A 16,712-nucleotide genomic window follows, 5' to 3' on the forward strand; every position below is an offset into this window, starting at 1 on the left:
CTGCCAACAGTTGGAGATGCTGGAGTAAATCACATGCTTGCAGTTTTGTTCTGCAGAGAGGACAAGAAGGAACAGATTCTTTCTGACTTCTGTTCAATGAAAACTTCCCATCAGCAAAGCTCAGTAAAGATTTACCTTGCGAAAGTAGCAGTCGGCTGGGTATCCCACAGAGTCCTTCAGAACATCCTATAAAAGCCAGTGTGTAGAGACGCGTAATAAACATAGTATTTATCTACCGTCTTTTCTTTCTGGGTAGAAAGTATTCATTCAGGATTTGTCTTTCTTGTTTCTCCCTCCTTCTCTCCCTCCCCCATCTCTCCATTCTCTCTCTCTCTCTCTCTCTCTCTCTCTCTCTCTCTCTCTCTCTCTCTCTTTCCCTCTGTCTGTCTATCTTCCTTGCTTGCTTACAATTCCTCTCCATACCTCTCAACTGCCCAGTGCAATAACAAACAAACACACACACACACACACACACACACACACACACACACACACACACACGTAGTCAGAAAACATTCAACAAAATTCATTAGGTAGATTTAGAATTAGTAAATTTATTTGTTTTTTCTCAAAACTACATGACAAACTGCAAGATTCACATCTTTTTCAATTAACCAAACTTTATTTCCTCATATGATGTCTTTGGGTCTAAAAGTATTACTAGGAACCAGTTCATTTCCGTTTAACTGCAACTGAAGATATCCTCATATTACATTAGTAATAAAATGTACAGCAAACATTCATATTTTTAAATGCTCAAAGAATTGATCAGGCAGCAAGATCTAAAAAAGTAAATGTAGGTTTGAAATGGGGGGTGTTGGAAGAAATTATGATATGAGGCAGGCTTTAGAGGCAGACAAGTCATACTGTGGAGTTGAGAGAGGGACTTGGGTGCTTTGAGATGTCTCCGATGCAAGTAAAGAAGGGAGGGGTTAGGGGAATTAACTGACAAAGGCAGTTGTAACTGAAAAAGTCATGAATTCTGGAGTTAGGGTTTCGAGTTTTACATCTTTTGCAAACAACATCAAAATTATTATTTTTTTTTTTTTGCAAAGTAATGACATGACCACCTAGAATGTTTTCTGAAGAGCCACCTATTGGGCCATAGGCTATTGATTGGCAGTATCTCAGAAGATCAGGCTAGAGGTGTGGCTCAGCAGTTGAGCACTTATCTAACATGTCAAAGGCCTTGGGTTAGCCCCTCAGGACAGGAGAAGGACGACCTGCCAGGAGATTGCAATAATGCCGAACCTCAGAGGTGGTAGAGGAAGGAAGGAAGGAAAGTCGTTACAGGAAATATTCAAAAAGAAAAATGAACATAATACAGCACAGATTTAATTGAAGGCAGGGCACGCGTGGAGGGGGCGCAGTTTCTAGAACTTGTCTACAATGGTTCTCTTAGTGAGGATTTATAAGGGTGGTGATAGGAAAAAGACCACTGATTTCATCAGAATAATTTGATCATGATGACTTCAGTCCACCCGGAGGCCTCATGATGGATTTTCCTCCAGCCATGAGTCTCAGTTTGTTGAACATCTAGTCGCAATCTGGAAGGATGTATATGTCTTCATCTTGAGGAGGAGGACTAGGTTTCTGGAAGTTATAATAGAGGGGGTCGGTCTGATTCCCGTAGACATGTTCCTCAAAATTAGAAGGCTGCGTGTTTTCATACAAGCCCTTCTCAGTCTCCCCTTCAGTGCAGGGAGGACTCACTTCCACATTTTCGTAGTTATCATGCATCTTACTTCCCTTGGCAGTAGATTTCTGGCCTTTGCTTTCCACTGAGGCTTTAGCGCTTGGGCCAGTCACGTAGGCACACACGCCGACGTTTTTCGTGTAGTCTTTATGCCTGCTGCTTCTTCTTTGCATAAATTTCGGTAAGGTAAGTGGTGTGGTTTCCCGGCGATTCCAGTGCCAAGCACATCCAATTCCACAGGCCAGCAAAAGTACTAGGAGGGAAACGCCGACAGCCACACCCACCGGAGAACTCGCAAAGCTTTTCAGCATTTCAGCTCAGTGTTGTTCAGAAGCTTGGTGTGGTTAACCAATTCACAAGCACAAGCAGAGGCAGTCTCTGGTAGCCTGTTGTGGTTGCGGTTCAAAAACCTAACTGGAAGGCTCCGTCAGTCATTTCTTTTCCACATCTTAGATGACATTACTAGCTAAGTCCTGATGCAACTGGACGTTAGACTGAACAAAGTCAGTCTCTGAAGGTGACCATTTACTGTATCACCATCCTTGTACTCTGGAGCTGAATCGGGGAGAAGGGGGTACTTTCATTCCTCTTCACTTCCTTTTCCCTTGGAGGATCACAAAGTGAAGCAAGCTCATGTGAGCAGAGATTAACAGCACAGTAGAAACCTCAAGAAAAGGGAGGTGCCATCCAGAAACCTGCTTATAAATTGAAAATATATTAACTGCATTCTTAGTACCTTATGAGATTATAAATTTACCACATCTATCAAATGTGTTAAACATCCCTGTATGGTCAGTCCTTGCTTTTAATATTGAGTATGACACGAGATGTTTTGACAGGAGAGTGAAGAATCTACCCCTTGCCTAAGTAGAGTTGCTTGCATTGGTTGATGATTTTCAAGTGAAACATAAGGTTCTTCCAACATTAGGAGGTACATGATAGGGGTTGGGGATTTGGCTCAGTGGTAGAGTGCTTGCCTAGCAAGCGCAAGGCCCTGGGTTCGGCCCCCAGCTCCGAAAAAAAAAAAAAAAGAAAAAAAAAGAAAAGAAAAAGAAGTACATGATAAAACTATCAATGTGTGCTCTGTCCATTGGTCTAAAGGGGACCTCTTTCCATCTTTAGATTCCTAGAGTGAATCAAAACATCCAGCACAGAAAATGAACCCAGAAAGTATGTATTTGAATAAAGGGTCATTTTTAAGTGAGTCCCAAATTCAGCAACTAACTGCTTAACTGACACCATAAGAGGAAGGATTTGAAAGCTTGTATAGATTATTCTGAAGTCTTAAGAGATCTTTTTAAGTGAAGCAACATCTCTTTGTGAAAAGTTTTAATCACAAATGTAGCAGATGATTTGCACTTAGTTAAGGTGAGGTTTGAAGCGTTCTCTTGCAACTTGAAAGTGTTAAGGAAAGAAACACAAAGTATTCATTCCATCAGACATCATTCTCTACTGTGACTATACCCACAAAGCACTCTTACTATTCCTTTCAAGTGAGACACAGGAATAGTGACAGCCAATATGTTCAATATGGCCATAGTACTTCATACCATTGTCCGATGAGAGTCATTATCAGTCATATTTAATTAGGGGCACATCTTAAATCAGCTTTCAGGCACTTCTCCTGTGGATTGTCATACTTAACCCTACAGTGCTCATGTGGGGTACTATCGCTATCCTCACCTTATAGAAGACAACACGGAGGATTCTAGACAGTATCTCCCTAGGATGAGCTAGCTGTATTTATCCCCTAGAGTCCAGCACTAGTACTAAGCACAGGAGCACTAATATACTAAATATCTGCTAATAGATGGAGGGATCCACTCCTAGCTGCACTAACAACAAGGAACAGGGTAGGAAAACCCACAAACCAGTCCCCTGCCCTCAGGGAGGGCACATTTCTAAGGTCAGATTATACCAATGCAAAATTGGAGCACAGACTGTAGTTTGTTTATAATAAACTCTCTTTGATAACTACCTAGGGACAAACACCCACACTCCAGATATCTCTCAAGTTCCATGGGGTCCTGGGGGAGGTACACCAGGCTGAACATAGAAGTATTAGTCGCCATACGGTGTTTACAGTTTGAGCTGTTCATGGGGGCCCATGGCTGTGTATTCCTGGTACAGAGAGTTCGAGGCTAGATGGGATACGGAATGGCATCTCGTGTCAAAGCAAACACAAAACCAACACATTTTATTGTCTACAGTTAAAATGGTAAAGGTAGCATATAGGGTGGTGGTAGTCAGACAGAGGTAAGCAAGTATGAACAAGATGCAATGCTACAGGTATGAAAATGTCATAATAAAATGCACTATTGCATATACTAACTTAAAAACGAATAGAGCCTTCCCACTCTTACAAGGGCAGATATGATGCAAGGGCTAAGTACAGACATCTGTCTAATGATTTTTACAAATAGAGCCTCATTGCCTTTATGGGCAGATGAGAATTGATCTTAAGATGTCATAAATAATTAATAGCATAAATAACCACACACATGTTATCCAGAATGCGTGAGATGCATTTCCAGAATAAATTTCAAATATCGAGTGGAATGAATCAGTGTTTTAGGGATGTGCTAGGCCTCCAAGAAAAGGGAATTGGGTTTTCCGCTTGACTGGCTGCAGTCTCCTAGGCGGGTGCAGAGAAGAGGCTCCCTCTTGGTTTCTGAAAGAATTTATCTTAGTTCTATGCAAAGCAGACATCCTCAATATAAAAACCAAGCAAAGAATATTCACTGATCCAAAGAACAGACAAAGAAACATCTTTTCCCTCTCTGCAAACTAACTGTATAGCAAAAAAATTTGTGAGAAATAAAAAGGACAGATGACGAATAATAATGAAACATCCTAACATAACACCTAAACGAGGTTCACTCTGCCCAGCTTGGAAGCTCTTTTCCCTTTGGAAAGCAACAGTTTCTGCAAACTGAACAATAATTATTCACTTGTCTTTAAATCCCAAGTCCTCTGTAGAGTAGGCCTTGCAAAGCAGACAGTGCATTTCCATCAGGTAGAGTGGCAGGCACAGGAAAGGGCTGAATAGTGTAGCATGGTCCTAGGTGTGTCAACCTCACCAGAAACTTGAAAATTGCTTTCCCTGCTATGACCAAGCCAAAATCATCCATTAACACACACACACACACACACACACACACACACACACACACACACAAACACACACACACACACACACACACAAACACACACACACACACACACACACACACACACACACATACACACACCACCACCACCACCACCAATAACAACAAAATACTAGTTGTTTTTAATGTAACAAAATGTCACTACTTGGTTACACATGAATTCATTTCTTACCTCTTCCCATACCCAAACACTTTAAATCGGTTGCACTCACATGAAGCCTGAGAATGTCCAGCTCTGTCTGTCACTTTTTAATCAAACTTTCTTCATCTGAGAATTGTTCCTCTTTTCATTCGGGTCAGTTACTTCCTTCTTTGGCTCCTCCTCCCTTCAGTTTATTTAATACTTGCAAAGTTTCCTGGTTTGTGAGGAAATTGCTATCAGATACGGCAGAATTATAAATGACCCTCACTCTTTGTTGGTAGAACTTTTTGAAGTGTATATTACGTTAATAGGTCAAACCTAGATGACTTTTCCTTTTTTGAACAATTTTACAATGTTCACTTTAGAATCAATCATGTACTTTGTTTTCCTCAAAGAGTTTTTAAAACTCATACTAGCATAGTCCTTGAGTATTTTTGTTTCTTTGCTTTGTGATTGGTAGAACAATCCTTATTTAAATAGGAAGCTACAATGAATAGCCCTAAGGTTAAGTATCTGTTGAACTAGTATTGATTCAGAATGTGTTGATTACTATTGTTATTATTGCTATTGATATCATCATCGTCGTCCTCATTACATTCATTAAATAGAGGTTTCCCAAAGAATGTCTTGAGGCATACTACTCTGGTATACTATTTGACTGATTTTCGTCAGGTAAATTTGTCAAGTATCTTTTATTAGGACATTCACCAACACATAGGGATGTTATAGATTGGCAGCAATCTGATGGGAAGCCAACTAAATCCAGCAAGAAAGAAAGGAAAATGCTTTATTTTGTTTAGTAACAATAGTTAGTCCATTCCTAGCACTAGGTATTATAAACCTTTAGTGTAATGCCCAAGAAAGTTTTCGAGGAGAAATGCCACCATTAATCTTAGTGCGATGTCCATTCCCCAGAGACATTGCCCCAGTGCCTGTGAACAGGGCCATTGTCTATGCCACCTGAAGAAATGGACTGAATAGCAAGTTCCTACAAAGAATCTGTCTGTGATATCATCCCTAAGAGACAGTTCCATGGCTATGTGTGGGGGGGGGGGGGGGAGACAGAGAGAGAGAGAGAGAGAGAGAGAGAGAGAGAGAGAGAGAGAGAGAGAGAGAGAGAGAAAGGGAACTGCTGAGTCAAACAGATACTTGGTGAATAAAATAGATGATTTAGAAATAGTCACGCAAATATTTCCTTTTAGACCATGTCAGAACTCCTTCGAGCAAACAGAACTAACCTTGGGTAAACTGGTTTAAAAGAAGAGGGAAGCCAGGCATATACATTAGAGATGTGTACAAGATTCTAAGTTCAATTGCAAGAGCTGCAGGAATGGAACGGAGAATACACTTCCTCAAGCACCGAAAGAAGAGCAAAAGAAGAAGCCACTGAGCCCGCAGGTCATTTCAGACATTTGGAGAAAGGCTGAGAAATATACAGTTCTGGGGAACAACAGGGAGCGGGAAAACAGGTGTGCTGCTCATGGTGAGCAGGAAAAGAAGCCTGAAACCATGTTTGTGGACAAGGAAAGAGTTTACCAAGGCAAGAGTGATCCGGTGGGGCAGGGAAGCTGTGAGCTGCAAGTGCACTGACTCCTGGTGCACTTAAGTGCAGTAAAGATACTAGCTGACCTTTGACACACACATACACACACACTCACACACGCACTCTCACATGCACACATGCACAGATGCACATACATGCACACACACACACACACAGACACACACACACACACACTTGTGTAAATTTGCATAGTCTCCTCTAAAAGTGCAACTAAGGCTAATAAACTCCTATTACTTTAAAATTTTTTAAGGAGTAAGGGATCAGAGGGCTTACCTCAAAGAGGAACTTTTTTTAAGTAGCAGAATTTATCTTTAAGATTACGGAAGAAATGATGTTTCTGTTCAAAATTGAGTTTTTGTGTAACTATTGTTTTTATGGCTTAGGTACTGTTTTAAACTGTGTGTTTTTTTACTCCCCAGTCTTTAGTGTAACAAAGTACATCTTTCATTTCTTCCCCATCTCTTTTTCTTTTAACCACGGCAGCTGCATCTAGATTTATTTGGCACATTTTCATTTTCTGCTTTCGTTTTTTGCCATTCTATGGTTTGGGTAGTAAAGAACTTGGGAAGTAGTTTGTTGATCTTCACTACAATCTCGACTGGATAATTAATTCAAGTACATTTCTCCCTCATAGACTGATGGTAGCAATTTTCTTTGTGCCAAATATCTATTTGTTTTAACAGTAGGATTTTTAAACACTTCATCTAAGTTGCATAAATGACAGTATGCATGGGCATATGATTATGTATGTAAATTCTATTTGAAAGTTTGCCATATTCAGGAAATTTTCCTGGATATTTTATAAAGGACCAAAAGACTTCATGATATTGTCTACAGATAGTTCCAGAATCTACATCTTGAAATAAAGGATTATATTGACTGGGAAAGGTAACATATTTTGCTAGCAAATTATTTATTGTATGTAGGCTTATGGGGTTAATCCAAAAAGTAATCAGATTGTTAATAAATTGATCATAGAGTCTTCTAATCAGTAAAACTTTATTATGTGTGTGGAAAAGTCAGGAACAATTTAAAGTGAAGGAATGTGGTAAGTGAACCTGGAAGCAAAAGGCATGGATGAACAGAAGCAAAACAATACCATTCAATAGAAGCAATACCATTACTATGGTAAGGACCCATGCTGGTAGCAACTGGCAAATTAAATTAGATGATTCCTGGCATTTACAGGATAGATTCCAGTGGAAGATACCTCAGATAATTTTTGGTGTGGGAATATAGCTCCATATCTGAAAGTCCATCAGAATCATGACAGAGTTTCCAAATGTGAAGTCCAGGGACCCTGGAGGTCTGCTCTGTCCGTTACCTCTGGAGAGGTCATTGTTATCTGAAGATAAGAGGAATACCACAATACCTCCTTGGCCAGGGGAACTGGAAGCACAATATTTTATAGACTATTAGGTAAGAGGCTTCTTAAAAATCATTGTACACTTTTCAGTAGTGTTTGGCATCGCTTCCATTACTATGCACCATCTGTATACTGAACAAATAAAAACAGACAAACAAATAAATATATGGTTATTACTGATTTAACAGCATCTCTGCCATCTCTGGATGAGGTGCAGACATGTGTACACGATCTATTCTACAGACTCAGGCTGAGGAAGTAGAAACCTGCAAATGCCCACGTACAGGTTATGCAGACTCATAGGGCCAACTTCGTTTAGCCTGGCATCTATCTACTTTCCCATTTTCCAGCATGACGTCATCTTATATAAATTAAAGAATTAGAGATGTTTCTCCAAACTGGCTGTGACATCCTTGGTAATATTAAGGAGAATTTCTCTAGGACCTGTTGGCAAATGGAAGTTTTGAATCCCTGAATATGAATACTTGCGGTCGTACTGAATCCAAAATGGCTGCTAGTAAGGGCGTATCATTTATCCACAGATCCTAGAATACATGAGTGACGCCTCTCTTTTTCTCTCTATTACTAGTATTTGATATGTTGACAATTTTAAGTATTTACATAGATAGCAAATGAAAATCCCCATGTTGCTTGCTGGCTTAACTCTCCTTGAGGTGTTCCCCCTTTCTTTGGTGAAAGATATGTTGTGGGAATGAGGCTGGGTAGAGTATTTCTATCCTTCCATAATCTTTCAAGAAAAATCTAATCTGAAAATTCTTAACTTGCATATGGAAGTTTTAATTTGTTAAATTATTTCATTTCCGTGGGGGGGAGGGGTGGTTGTAGAAATCTAACCTGATATAAACACCCAGCCTCAGAAGATTACTGAGGACAAATCAGGTTCAAAAGACCCAGAAGTCCAACAGCAGGAAAAATCAGGAGAAAAAAAAAAGCATAGTACATTCATAAAAGTGAGTTAGATCCAGCCACAAATATGCACCAGCATTGTGGACGACTATTACACCATAGGATTAAAGAAGCCACATACGAAAAGAGTGCATACTGCGTGACTCCATTTCTATGAAGCCCCAAACACATACAACAATCTACAAGTGTGTGATGAGCAGAGTCAGACGTTCTGAAGCTTCTGTAGACTTGGAAGCATACGCAAGAGTTTCCCTGGAAATGTCATGCACCATCATCTTCATGGGGGTTAATTTAGCATTGAAGATTGTGAACCTTACATACAAGACAATCATTTTAAAATATATATTTAAATATATATAACTTATATATGTTAAATATATAGTTATATATTCTATATAATGTATACATATTTATAATTAATAATATACATTATGATATATACTATAGTATAAACTGATATATATATATATAAATAGTATATATTAGAAATAAATAGTAAAGTAATTTTAATAGGCATGAAATTTAGGACAAACCAGATATATTTTTATTGAATTTGGTGTTTGTACTTTTTGACAAATTGCTCTGCAAGACTGAGTGGACAGGAATACTTTGAAAAGCTGTCAGTAGATTTTGAACTAGGTGAGTTCTAAGTAATCTGGTCTTACTGAGCCCAGGGGTTGGCAAGGCTGTGTGGGTAAGGAGGATGGGGTCATTGATGATTCAAACCCAGCTCAAAGAAAGGTGTTTTACTTTCTAGGCTTACGGGTATGTGCTCTCATAGATACAGAGAGATTTCCTCAAGATTTCTATTGACCAAAATGTATAACCTAAAACCACAAAGCCATGTATCAATTTAACTTATAAAAATTAGCATCAAGCCAAAAAAACCCTACTCTGAATCTTGTTCTGTTTGACCATAGGAAAAGTAAGGATGCACGATCCCTGGGTTTCCTTGGCCATTGCTAAGTTTAAATGCACTGCATCATTATGACGACAGTTACAGGGAGACTATGCTGGAAACTGGTATTTATGTCTACAATATACTTCCTTCCAGTCCAACTCCCTTTCTTCATCTGGCTCTTTCCTAACTACTATCAGATCAGATAGTAGGACTCGAGACTTTGACAGCACTTATACAACACTACCTCTTCTTCCATTGCTCCTCCCCCTTTACTCTTGGTCGTGAAAATAAACGAACACTGAGAACTTTGGTACCCTTTGCATATGAAGCGGAATTGAGCCACCACTCCTCCATGAAGGAGGAAATGCTGTGCTACCGAGTTCAGAATGTCTAAGGCAGCTCTCACCTCACCTCAGACTGTGTGTACCTTTCAAAGCCATACAGTTATAAACAACTTCAGCAGATCTTTGGGTTCCTCTGATATTACTATAAACTAGCACAAATTACAGACTCTGAGATATTCATTGTTTGATTCTGTCAATTTCTTTAGGGCATGTTTAGAATAATATAATATCCTAATTTTTTTTAAAGTAACTGGCCATTTTTTGAAACTGGCATTGGGGGCATTTGGATCCATAGACACCTGACTCACATAGACACTGTCAGTCACTCCTGCCACTTCAAACATGGTAGAGGTGGGGTTTGGCTTGATAGCTTCTCCAAAGACAAGAGCACTGTGAGTCCATGCCCTGAGCCCCAATCTCTCACCTGTACACTGATTCTAAGAAAGAAATCTGGAGAGACACAGAACAGTAATTGCTTCCGATCTGCTTTTTGCTTTTTTAACCAAAAATAGTGATGTCTTAAATAACTCCAGTCTCTCAGAGCAGAAGACAATGGAATCAAACCAACACAAAATCTTCTTGGGGCAGAGGACCTATCTTTCTCTAAGGATCCTGGTAATTAGAACACACTTTGCTCCCCATGAGGGAAACATGCTTCAGAAGCCAGCTCCTCCTCATACGAATGTTAGTGCAGCAGGCTCTACACAAGGACACTGGTGATGGCCAGGCAAGGCTCATAGTCCTAGGTGGGTTAGAGGTATTCCCACTAACCCTCCTTTTATTTCACAAAGACAAGCAGTTCTCTTTAGCTGTATCAGCAAGAGTTTAGGCTGACCTCTCAGGGTTCCTTAGCAGACATATCTCTGAGCATATGTACCTTATATTAATTTCTTAGAATGGTAAGTTCCTTTGTCCACTGTCTTCAGAATCTCTACCCTCTAATACTAACCATCCAATGACAGATACCTCGGTTCCCAAGTAACCTGATTGGCATTTTAGCTAATAGGAAACAAAACAAACAAACACAACTCTGAATTAGAATGGTTATGAACTCCAGGTCTTTACCAGAGTCTTCCATGGCACTTTTAGCAATATGAATGTTTAGGTTCTCAAAGTCCTTGTTGGCGCGCTCAAGCCTTAGCACCTAAAAGTTTTCCCTCGAGTCTTTCAAAGTCCTCAGGAGGCCTGAGTTGTTCTCAGGCTTTCTTTGAACAGATCATGCTCTCAGTATCATCTTGAGCAAACCACTTAAGTCTTTACTTCACCTTTCTTCACCATAAAAAGGGAACTCGAAAGTGTCGCAAAGGAAACCGGTCTTCAGTGGTCAGAGTTCATTGAAGAGCGCTCTAGAATTATTTGTAGGCTGGCTAAAACAGCACAATAGCAATGCATAGTTTAAACCATAGTTTACTGGACACAACATAAACCGTTTTCATGGAGTTTTTAAGCTTATAGCAAGCACGAAGGTGGGTGCCATTCACTGGATGGGAGATGATGAGAAAATTCATGGTCGGGTGTAAAATGACCTACTAAAGATAGCTTGCACCATGACATTTGAATACAGAACTTTGAGGACTATTCTCCCCTTGCCCAAGTCCAAATTCCTGCCATGATGCCTCATATTACATCTCCTTCATTCTAAAGATGTGAAGTTGAATCCTTTTCATTTTTTCTTCGTTTTTTATTTGTGTTAACTTTTCTTTTGGAATTAAAGTATGATTATATCATTTCCTTGCCCCTTCCCCCCCTTCAACTCTTTCTATGTATCCCACACACACCACCCTCTCTCTCAAACTCAAACCATTTAGTGTTAGTTATATGTATATGATTTCATGGCTGACAATTTGGTATTGAATAATCAACTGGAGGCCTCTTGCCTGGGCAAGACTATTTTCCCCACACAGTTGATTCTTTATCTGATTAAGGATATTCGAGCCACACTAAAGATAGTAAACCTGACTGTGGGGCAATTGGATCGGGAGAAGGGGAGCCTCTGTGTGGGTTTTTATGAAGTCAGAGAAGGCTCAGTAAACCAACTGAGCTATACAGTTGAGAAGCTGAGTGGCAAGACCATAAAACCCAGCAATAAAATCTTCTGTGCAGTTCACAGTAGGATACAGTGTTCAAAATGGAGCCTTTGTGATCCTTGTTGCTATTGTGGAGAACTGTGGAAATGACCTCATGCTTGGCTCTAGCTGGACGCCGTTGTTTACTTTAGTAAAAGTTGTTCACTAGGATGCTAAAGGCTTACAGGCAAGGGCCTGCTCTCCACACCACCCCATCCTTTGTCTGAGCAACTTCAACAGACTCTTTCAGGTTTTCCTCCTATCTTGTTACCTCACAATACTTCACCCCCAAAACCAAATGAGTAGCATTTCTCCAATATTAGTCAGACCACATTGCCCATGATTAAAGGCTCTTGGTAATCTTAGAATTCACCTTCTCCCTCACACATGCTGTTCTTTTACGGAGTAGAAGGCCCTTCATGATCAGCCTCTGTCTCCTGCCACTGTATTCCCCCCATCTGTCTTCCCTATCTGCTGCTCTTTGCTCCCCAAACATCTCTAGCTCTTCCCCCCAAAGGCTCAGTTGTTTTCTTTTCTATAATGTCTTCCCAGGTCTGTTTTTTTACATCTCTCCTGCCATTTTGTCTTTTCCTTCTGTACCCCTCCTCGGGAGGATTTCCTTGACCACTTAGTATGAAGTACCTCCTCTCTGTGTGTTAGTATCCCCTCTCTCTGTGTCAGTCTGTCTCTGTGTGTGTCTGTCGGTCTGTCTGACTCTCTTTCTGTGTATCTGTCACTCTGTGTCTCGTATGTATGTATGTATATATGCATGTATGTAATTTGTCATGCAGTCGCATGATTTCTCCTTAGTCACTCACTCTGAGCACACTGACACAAGTCTTTCCTGCATCACACACACGTTGTCAATGCTGGCTACCCCTTTGCATGCTGACACTTTACTGCCAGCCTGTTTTAATTTTCTAGCACCATGGTGCACTTCCTGGTCCTTTGGCATTTGTGTTTATACCTTTAGCCCCTTGAGAACTTAGTGCTAATGTCATGAGAACAGGGACTGTCTTTACTATCGTCCACTAGTCTCCCTTTCCAGAGTTCTTTACATGGAAGAGGTTCAATAAGGGCCCCTCACAGACTCATAGGGAGTGGCATTATTGGAAGTAGGCCTTGTTGGAGTAGGTGTGGTCTTGTTGAAGGAAGTGTGTCACAGAGGACAGGTGGACTTCAGAAGTTCAATCCAGCCCTAGTGGCTCACTGTATCTTCTTGCTGATGTGGAGCTCTCAGGTCCTTCTCCTACACCATGTCTGTCTGCATTGTGTCATACTTCCTGTTGTGATGATCATGGACCAAACCTAAGAACTGTCAACCAGCCCCAATTAAGTTGCAAAGATGATTATGGACCAAACCTCTGAACCTGTAAGCTAGCCCCAATTAAATGTTTTCCTTTAGAAGAGTTGTCTCTTCAGAGCAATGGAAAACCTAACAAAGACAATCTTCATTGCACCAGAAATGCTAATTTTATCCTACCCCATGACATTTACCAAGCCTCTTCCTAGAGTAGGCAGCATCTAGAGTCTTCAGTTAGCATTTTTTGTTCCATTAAACAGCATGGTCTGTGAGCAACCCTGGAAAAGATGGAGAGCAAGCACAAGCTTGAGGGCAGGGCAATAATAGCCTTACCGGGTGCAGCTTTTAGCAAAACAAAAACAAACAAAGAAGCTGCCCTGAGGCATGGTTGCTGAATGGAGCAGCTGGGAGAGAGCTGACACTTCCTTCCAGGAGGGGCGAGTGCTAGTGGGAACTTCTAGAAAGTTCCACAGGGAGCAAAGGTCCTCAGGTAGTTGTCTGAGAACCTAGGTGATCCATGCTTGCTTTTTGTCTTCAGCTTCAAGGAATGGCTTTTAGAGAAGAAGCTATCTTCAGAGTGGAGGGGCCTTCAGCTGACCCAGACAGCACATCACTATCAAAGGACTGTAAACAAGTACTAGTGCCATAGTCACTGGGGCCAAATTATCTCGAATGGAGACTTTTGTTTTCAGCTAAACTGTGGCTGACACTCCCTGCTTTTACTCATAAGTGTTTTAGGTTTTTGTTGTTTTATTTTGTTTTACTCTGTGCCCAGGGGCTGTCTTAGTATATACATAAACTCCATGTAAGCTCTTATTTCAACAGACAGAGCGAATATTGAAAGTGGCTTCATCGGGAGGGATTTACGTCACTAAGGATCGCACAGATTTAATCTCTTTGATAACGTGTTTTTATTTCTCAGATTGTTTAGGGAGCACACGGATACTTACTGTGATGACCTTTGTGATGTTTCATTCTTTGGTCACACTGAAACCATCATGATGTGGTTTAGAGCCAAAGGCTGGAGAAATGCCTCAGTACTCAGTCTCTTCTTCTGCTCCACCTGGGAAAAGCCTGAAGCTGTATATTTAAATATTTACAGCAGGAAGGCTGTCCCACTGCCTCACATCAGACCACTGGCCTGAGTTAAGCCAAGCCTTCAGCAAGCCTCTATAGTTGTGCTGGGGGGCAGGGCAAGGCTAACTTGCCCACAGAGAAGCTGAGGAATGATGAGAGTGGGACCACATAACAGCAGTGCATGGGGTCCCAAAGGGTAGCATGGGGCTTTCACTGAAAGAAGAGTAAGTTCAGGGTACAGGTACATGCTAACTATTCAAAAAGTGTGGGGGGAGGGAGAGGGAGAGGCAGAGAGACCAGAGAGAGAAACCAGAGATGAGAAATGAGAGAGAACAGGAGAAGGAGAGAGAGAAAGACAAGAGAGATCAGAGAGAGACCAGAGAGAGAGAAACAAGAGACTAGAGAGAGAAACCAGAGAGATGAGAAATGAGAGAGAGAGAGAGAGAGAGAGAGAGAGAGAGAGAGAGAGACTGACTATTTTTTTCACCCAAATTATGTTGGGGTCATAAGGAACAACCAAAATAGAATTGCAGTCAGTAAGTTGTTAAGAAATACTAGCACTTTCCTACTGATAACACCCTTTTGTCAACCCCATGATGAAATTCCCCCTTGGTGCAAACTCTAGCTTGGCCTCTCTTAGTCTCTTTCTGCAGATATCACTGTTGACTTAGAAAGACTTAAGACAGTAACATGTTCCTAACAAGTCACGGCCACATCTCTACCATGAGCTAGCCTCTCTTAAAGTGCCTTTCTGTTGAAACTCAAAGCTGCAAAAAGAATTTTGATTGTCCCAGCCAACACCTAAGGTGGGGCTTCCTGGGAGCACAGGAGCCTAACTGTCGTAGGTTCCAGTAGTGAACCTGGGTGAGTCTCACTGGGACCAACATTCCTTCCCGCCTTTTCTCATGTCTTTAGGAATGTATCTACTTCCTTGACTGTACTAAACCCACACTCAGCTATCACCAGTTGCTTATTCTCCGTTGAATGAATCCTCTGTGCAAATCACAGTTGAATTCACCTCACACGGGGTCATACTCCTGATTGAAATAATGTACTACTGATAAAACTGTCATTATCATTTTCCAAGTCTCTGACTTTGCTTATCTTTAACACCTATATCACGTGTGGCCGAAAATCTACTCTAGAAAGTGCCTGTGTGTTTTGAAAAAGGGCCTAACAGCACAAACAGTTAGAGAATGCTGCCCTCTGCTGGCTGAAAACTATGGCTCGGCTTTAGGTGTTTTGTATGTGTGCCCACTTGTCACTTCCGTTATAGTAAATACGACTTGTATTCAGCAGATCTCTACAAGCCACAGGACTCTGGATGGGCATAACTTGAATGACGTTGTGAAATGAAAATTTTAGCTGCTTTATCTGACGGTGGACAAACTGCCCCAAAGTACTCGTTCACTAAGGGCTTTTTGTAAGCCACCTTGGACTGGTAAGAATGACCCCATAGTTACCCCACTTAGATACAGAAAGGACTGCATTTCTTATAGCATCAAGGGAGATTGACCCAGCATCCTTTAGTCACACCTTCCTTGCTCTCTACCTTTTGATCCATTATTGGGAAAAATGGTCTTTATTCCTTAATCACTAGAGAGAATTTTTGAAGTACAGTGACCTCTGCAGAGGGCATCATTTAGTAATAAAATTATACTTAAAAACTCATAAGCCAGGAGAGGTGGCACATGCCTTTAACACTAGCACTTGAGAAGGAGAGACAAGAGAATCTCTGTGAGCTCAAGGCTGGCCTAGTCTACATAAAAACACCTTGTCTCAAAACAATAGAAGCAACACAGCCCTAACTTGTAAGAATATAAGGATGGGCAGTTCTAAAGTGGTGGATCTTCCATTCTTCTGTTTGGGAGTTTTATTTTGGCATGTTCACCAAGCAGCCACTCCTAGCCTCTGCTCTCCACCAACCTCACTGCTTGCTCTATGAAGTCTTCACAGATCCTTACACACAGGGAGACTGGCTTCTCACTCCTCTCCAACCCCCTTTGTATCGCGCCAAGCAGAAATCCAGAAGTCAGCAGAGCTGCCTTCCTCATCCTGCAGGTGAATCCCTTCTTCTCCCTGTCCCACATTTGGTCTTCACATGATTCCCACTGTCTGACATCTGGAGCTGATCTTCCCACTGTCAGCAGCTCCAT

General features: G+C 41.1%; 1 protein-coding gene across 2 annotated transcripts; it reads right to left on the reverse strand.

Annotated features, from left to right (window-relative positions):
- Positions 1-535: 535 nt before the first annotated feature.
- Positions 536-5,126, reverse strand: Gapt (Grb2-binding adaptor protein, transmembrane). 2 transcript variants are annotated; one of them, NM_001109491.1, is given in 2 exon segments: positions 536-2,394; positions 2,803-2,841. In NM_001109491.1, a coding segment is annotated over 1 exon segment (471 nt). In that variant the 5' UTR covers positions 2,008-2,394; positions 2,803-2,841; the 3' UTR covers positions 536-1,536.
- Positions 5,127-16,712: the final 11,586 nt, after the last annotated feature.

Source organism: Rattus norvegicus, chromosome 2, assembly GCF_021556685.1.
Source record: "Rattus norvegicus strain SHRSP/BbbUtx chromosome 2, alternate assembly SHRSP_T2T, whole genome shotgun sequence".
Taxonomy (NCBI): Eukaryota; Metazoa; Chordata; class Mammalia; order Rodentia; family Muridae; genus Rattus; species Rattus norvegicus.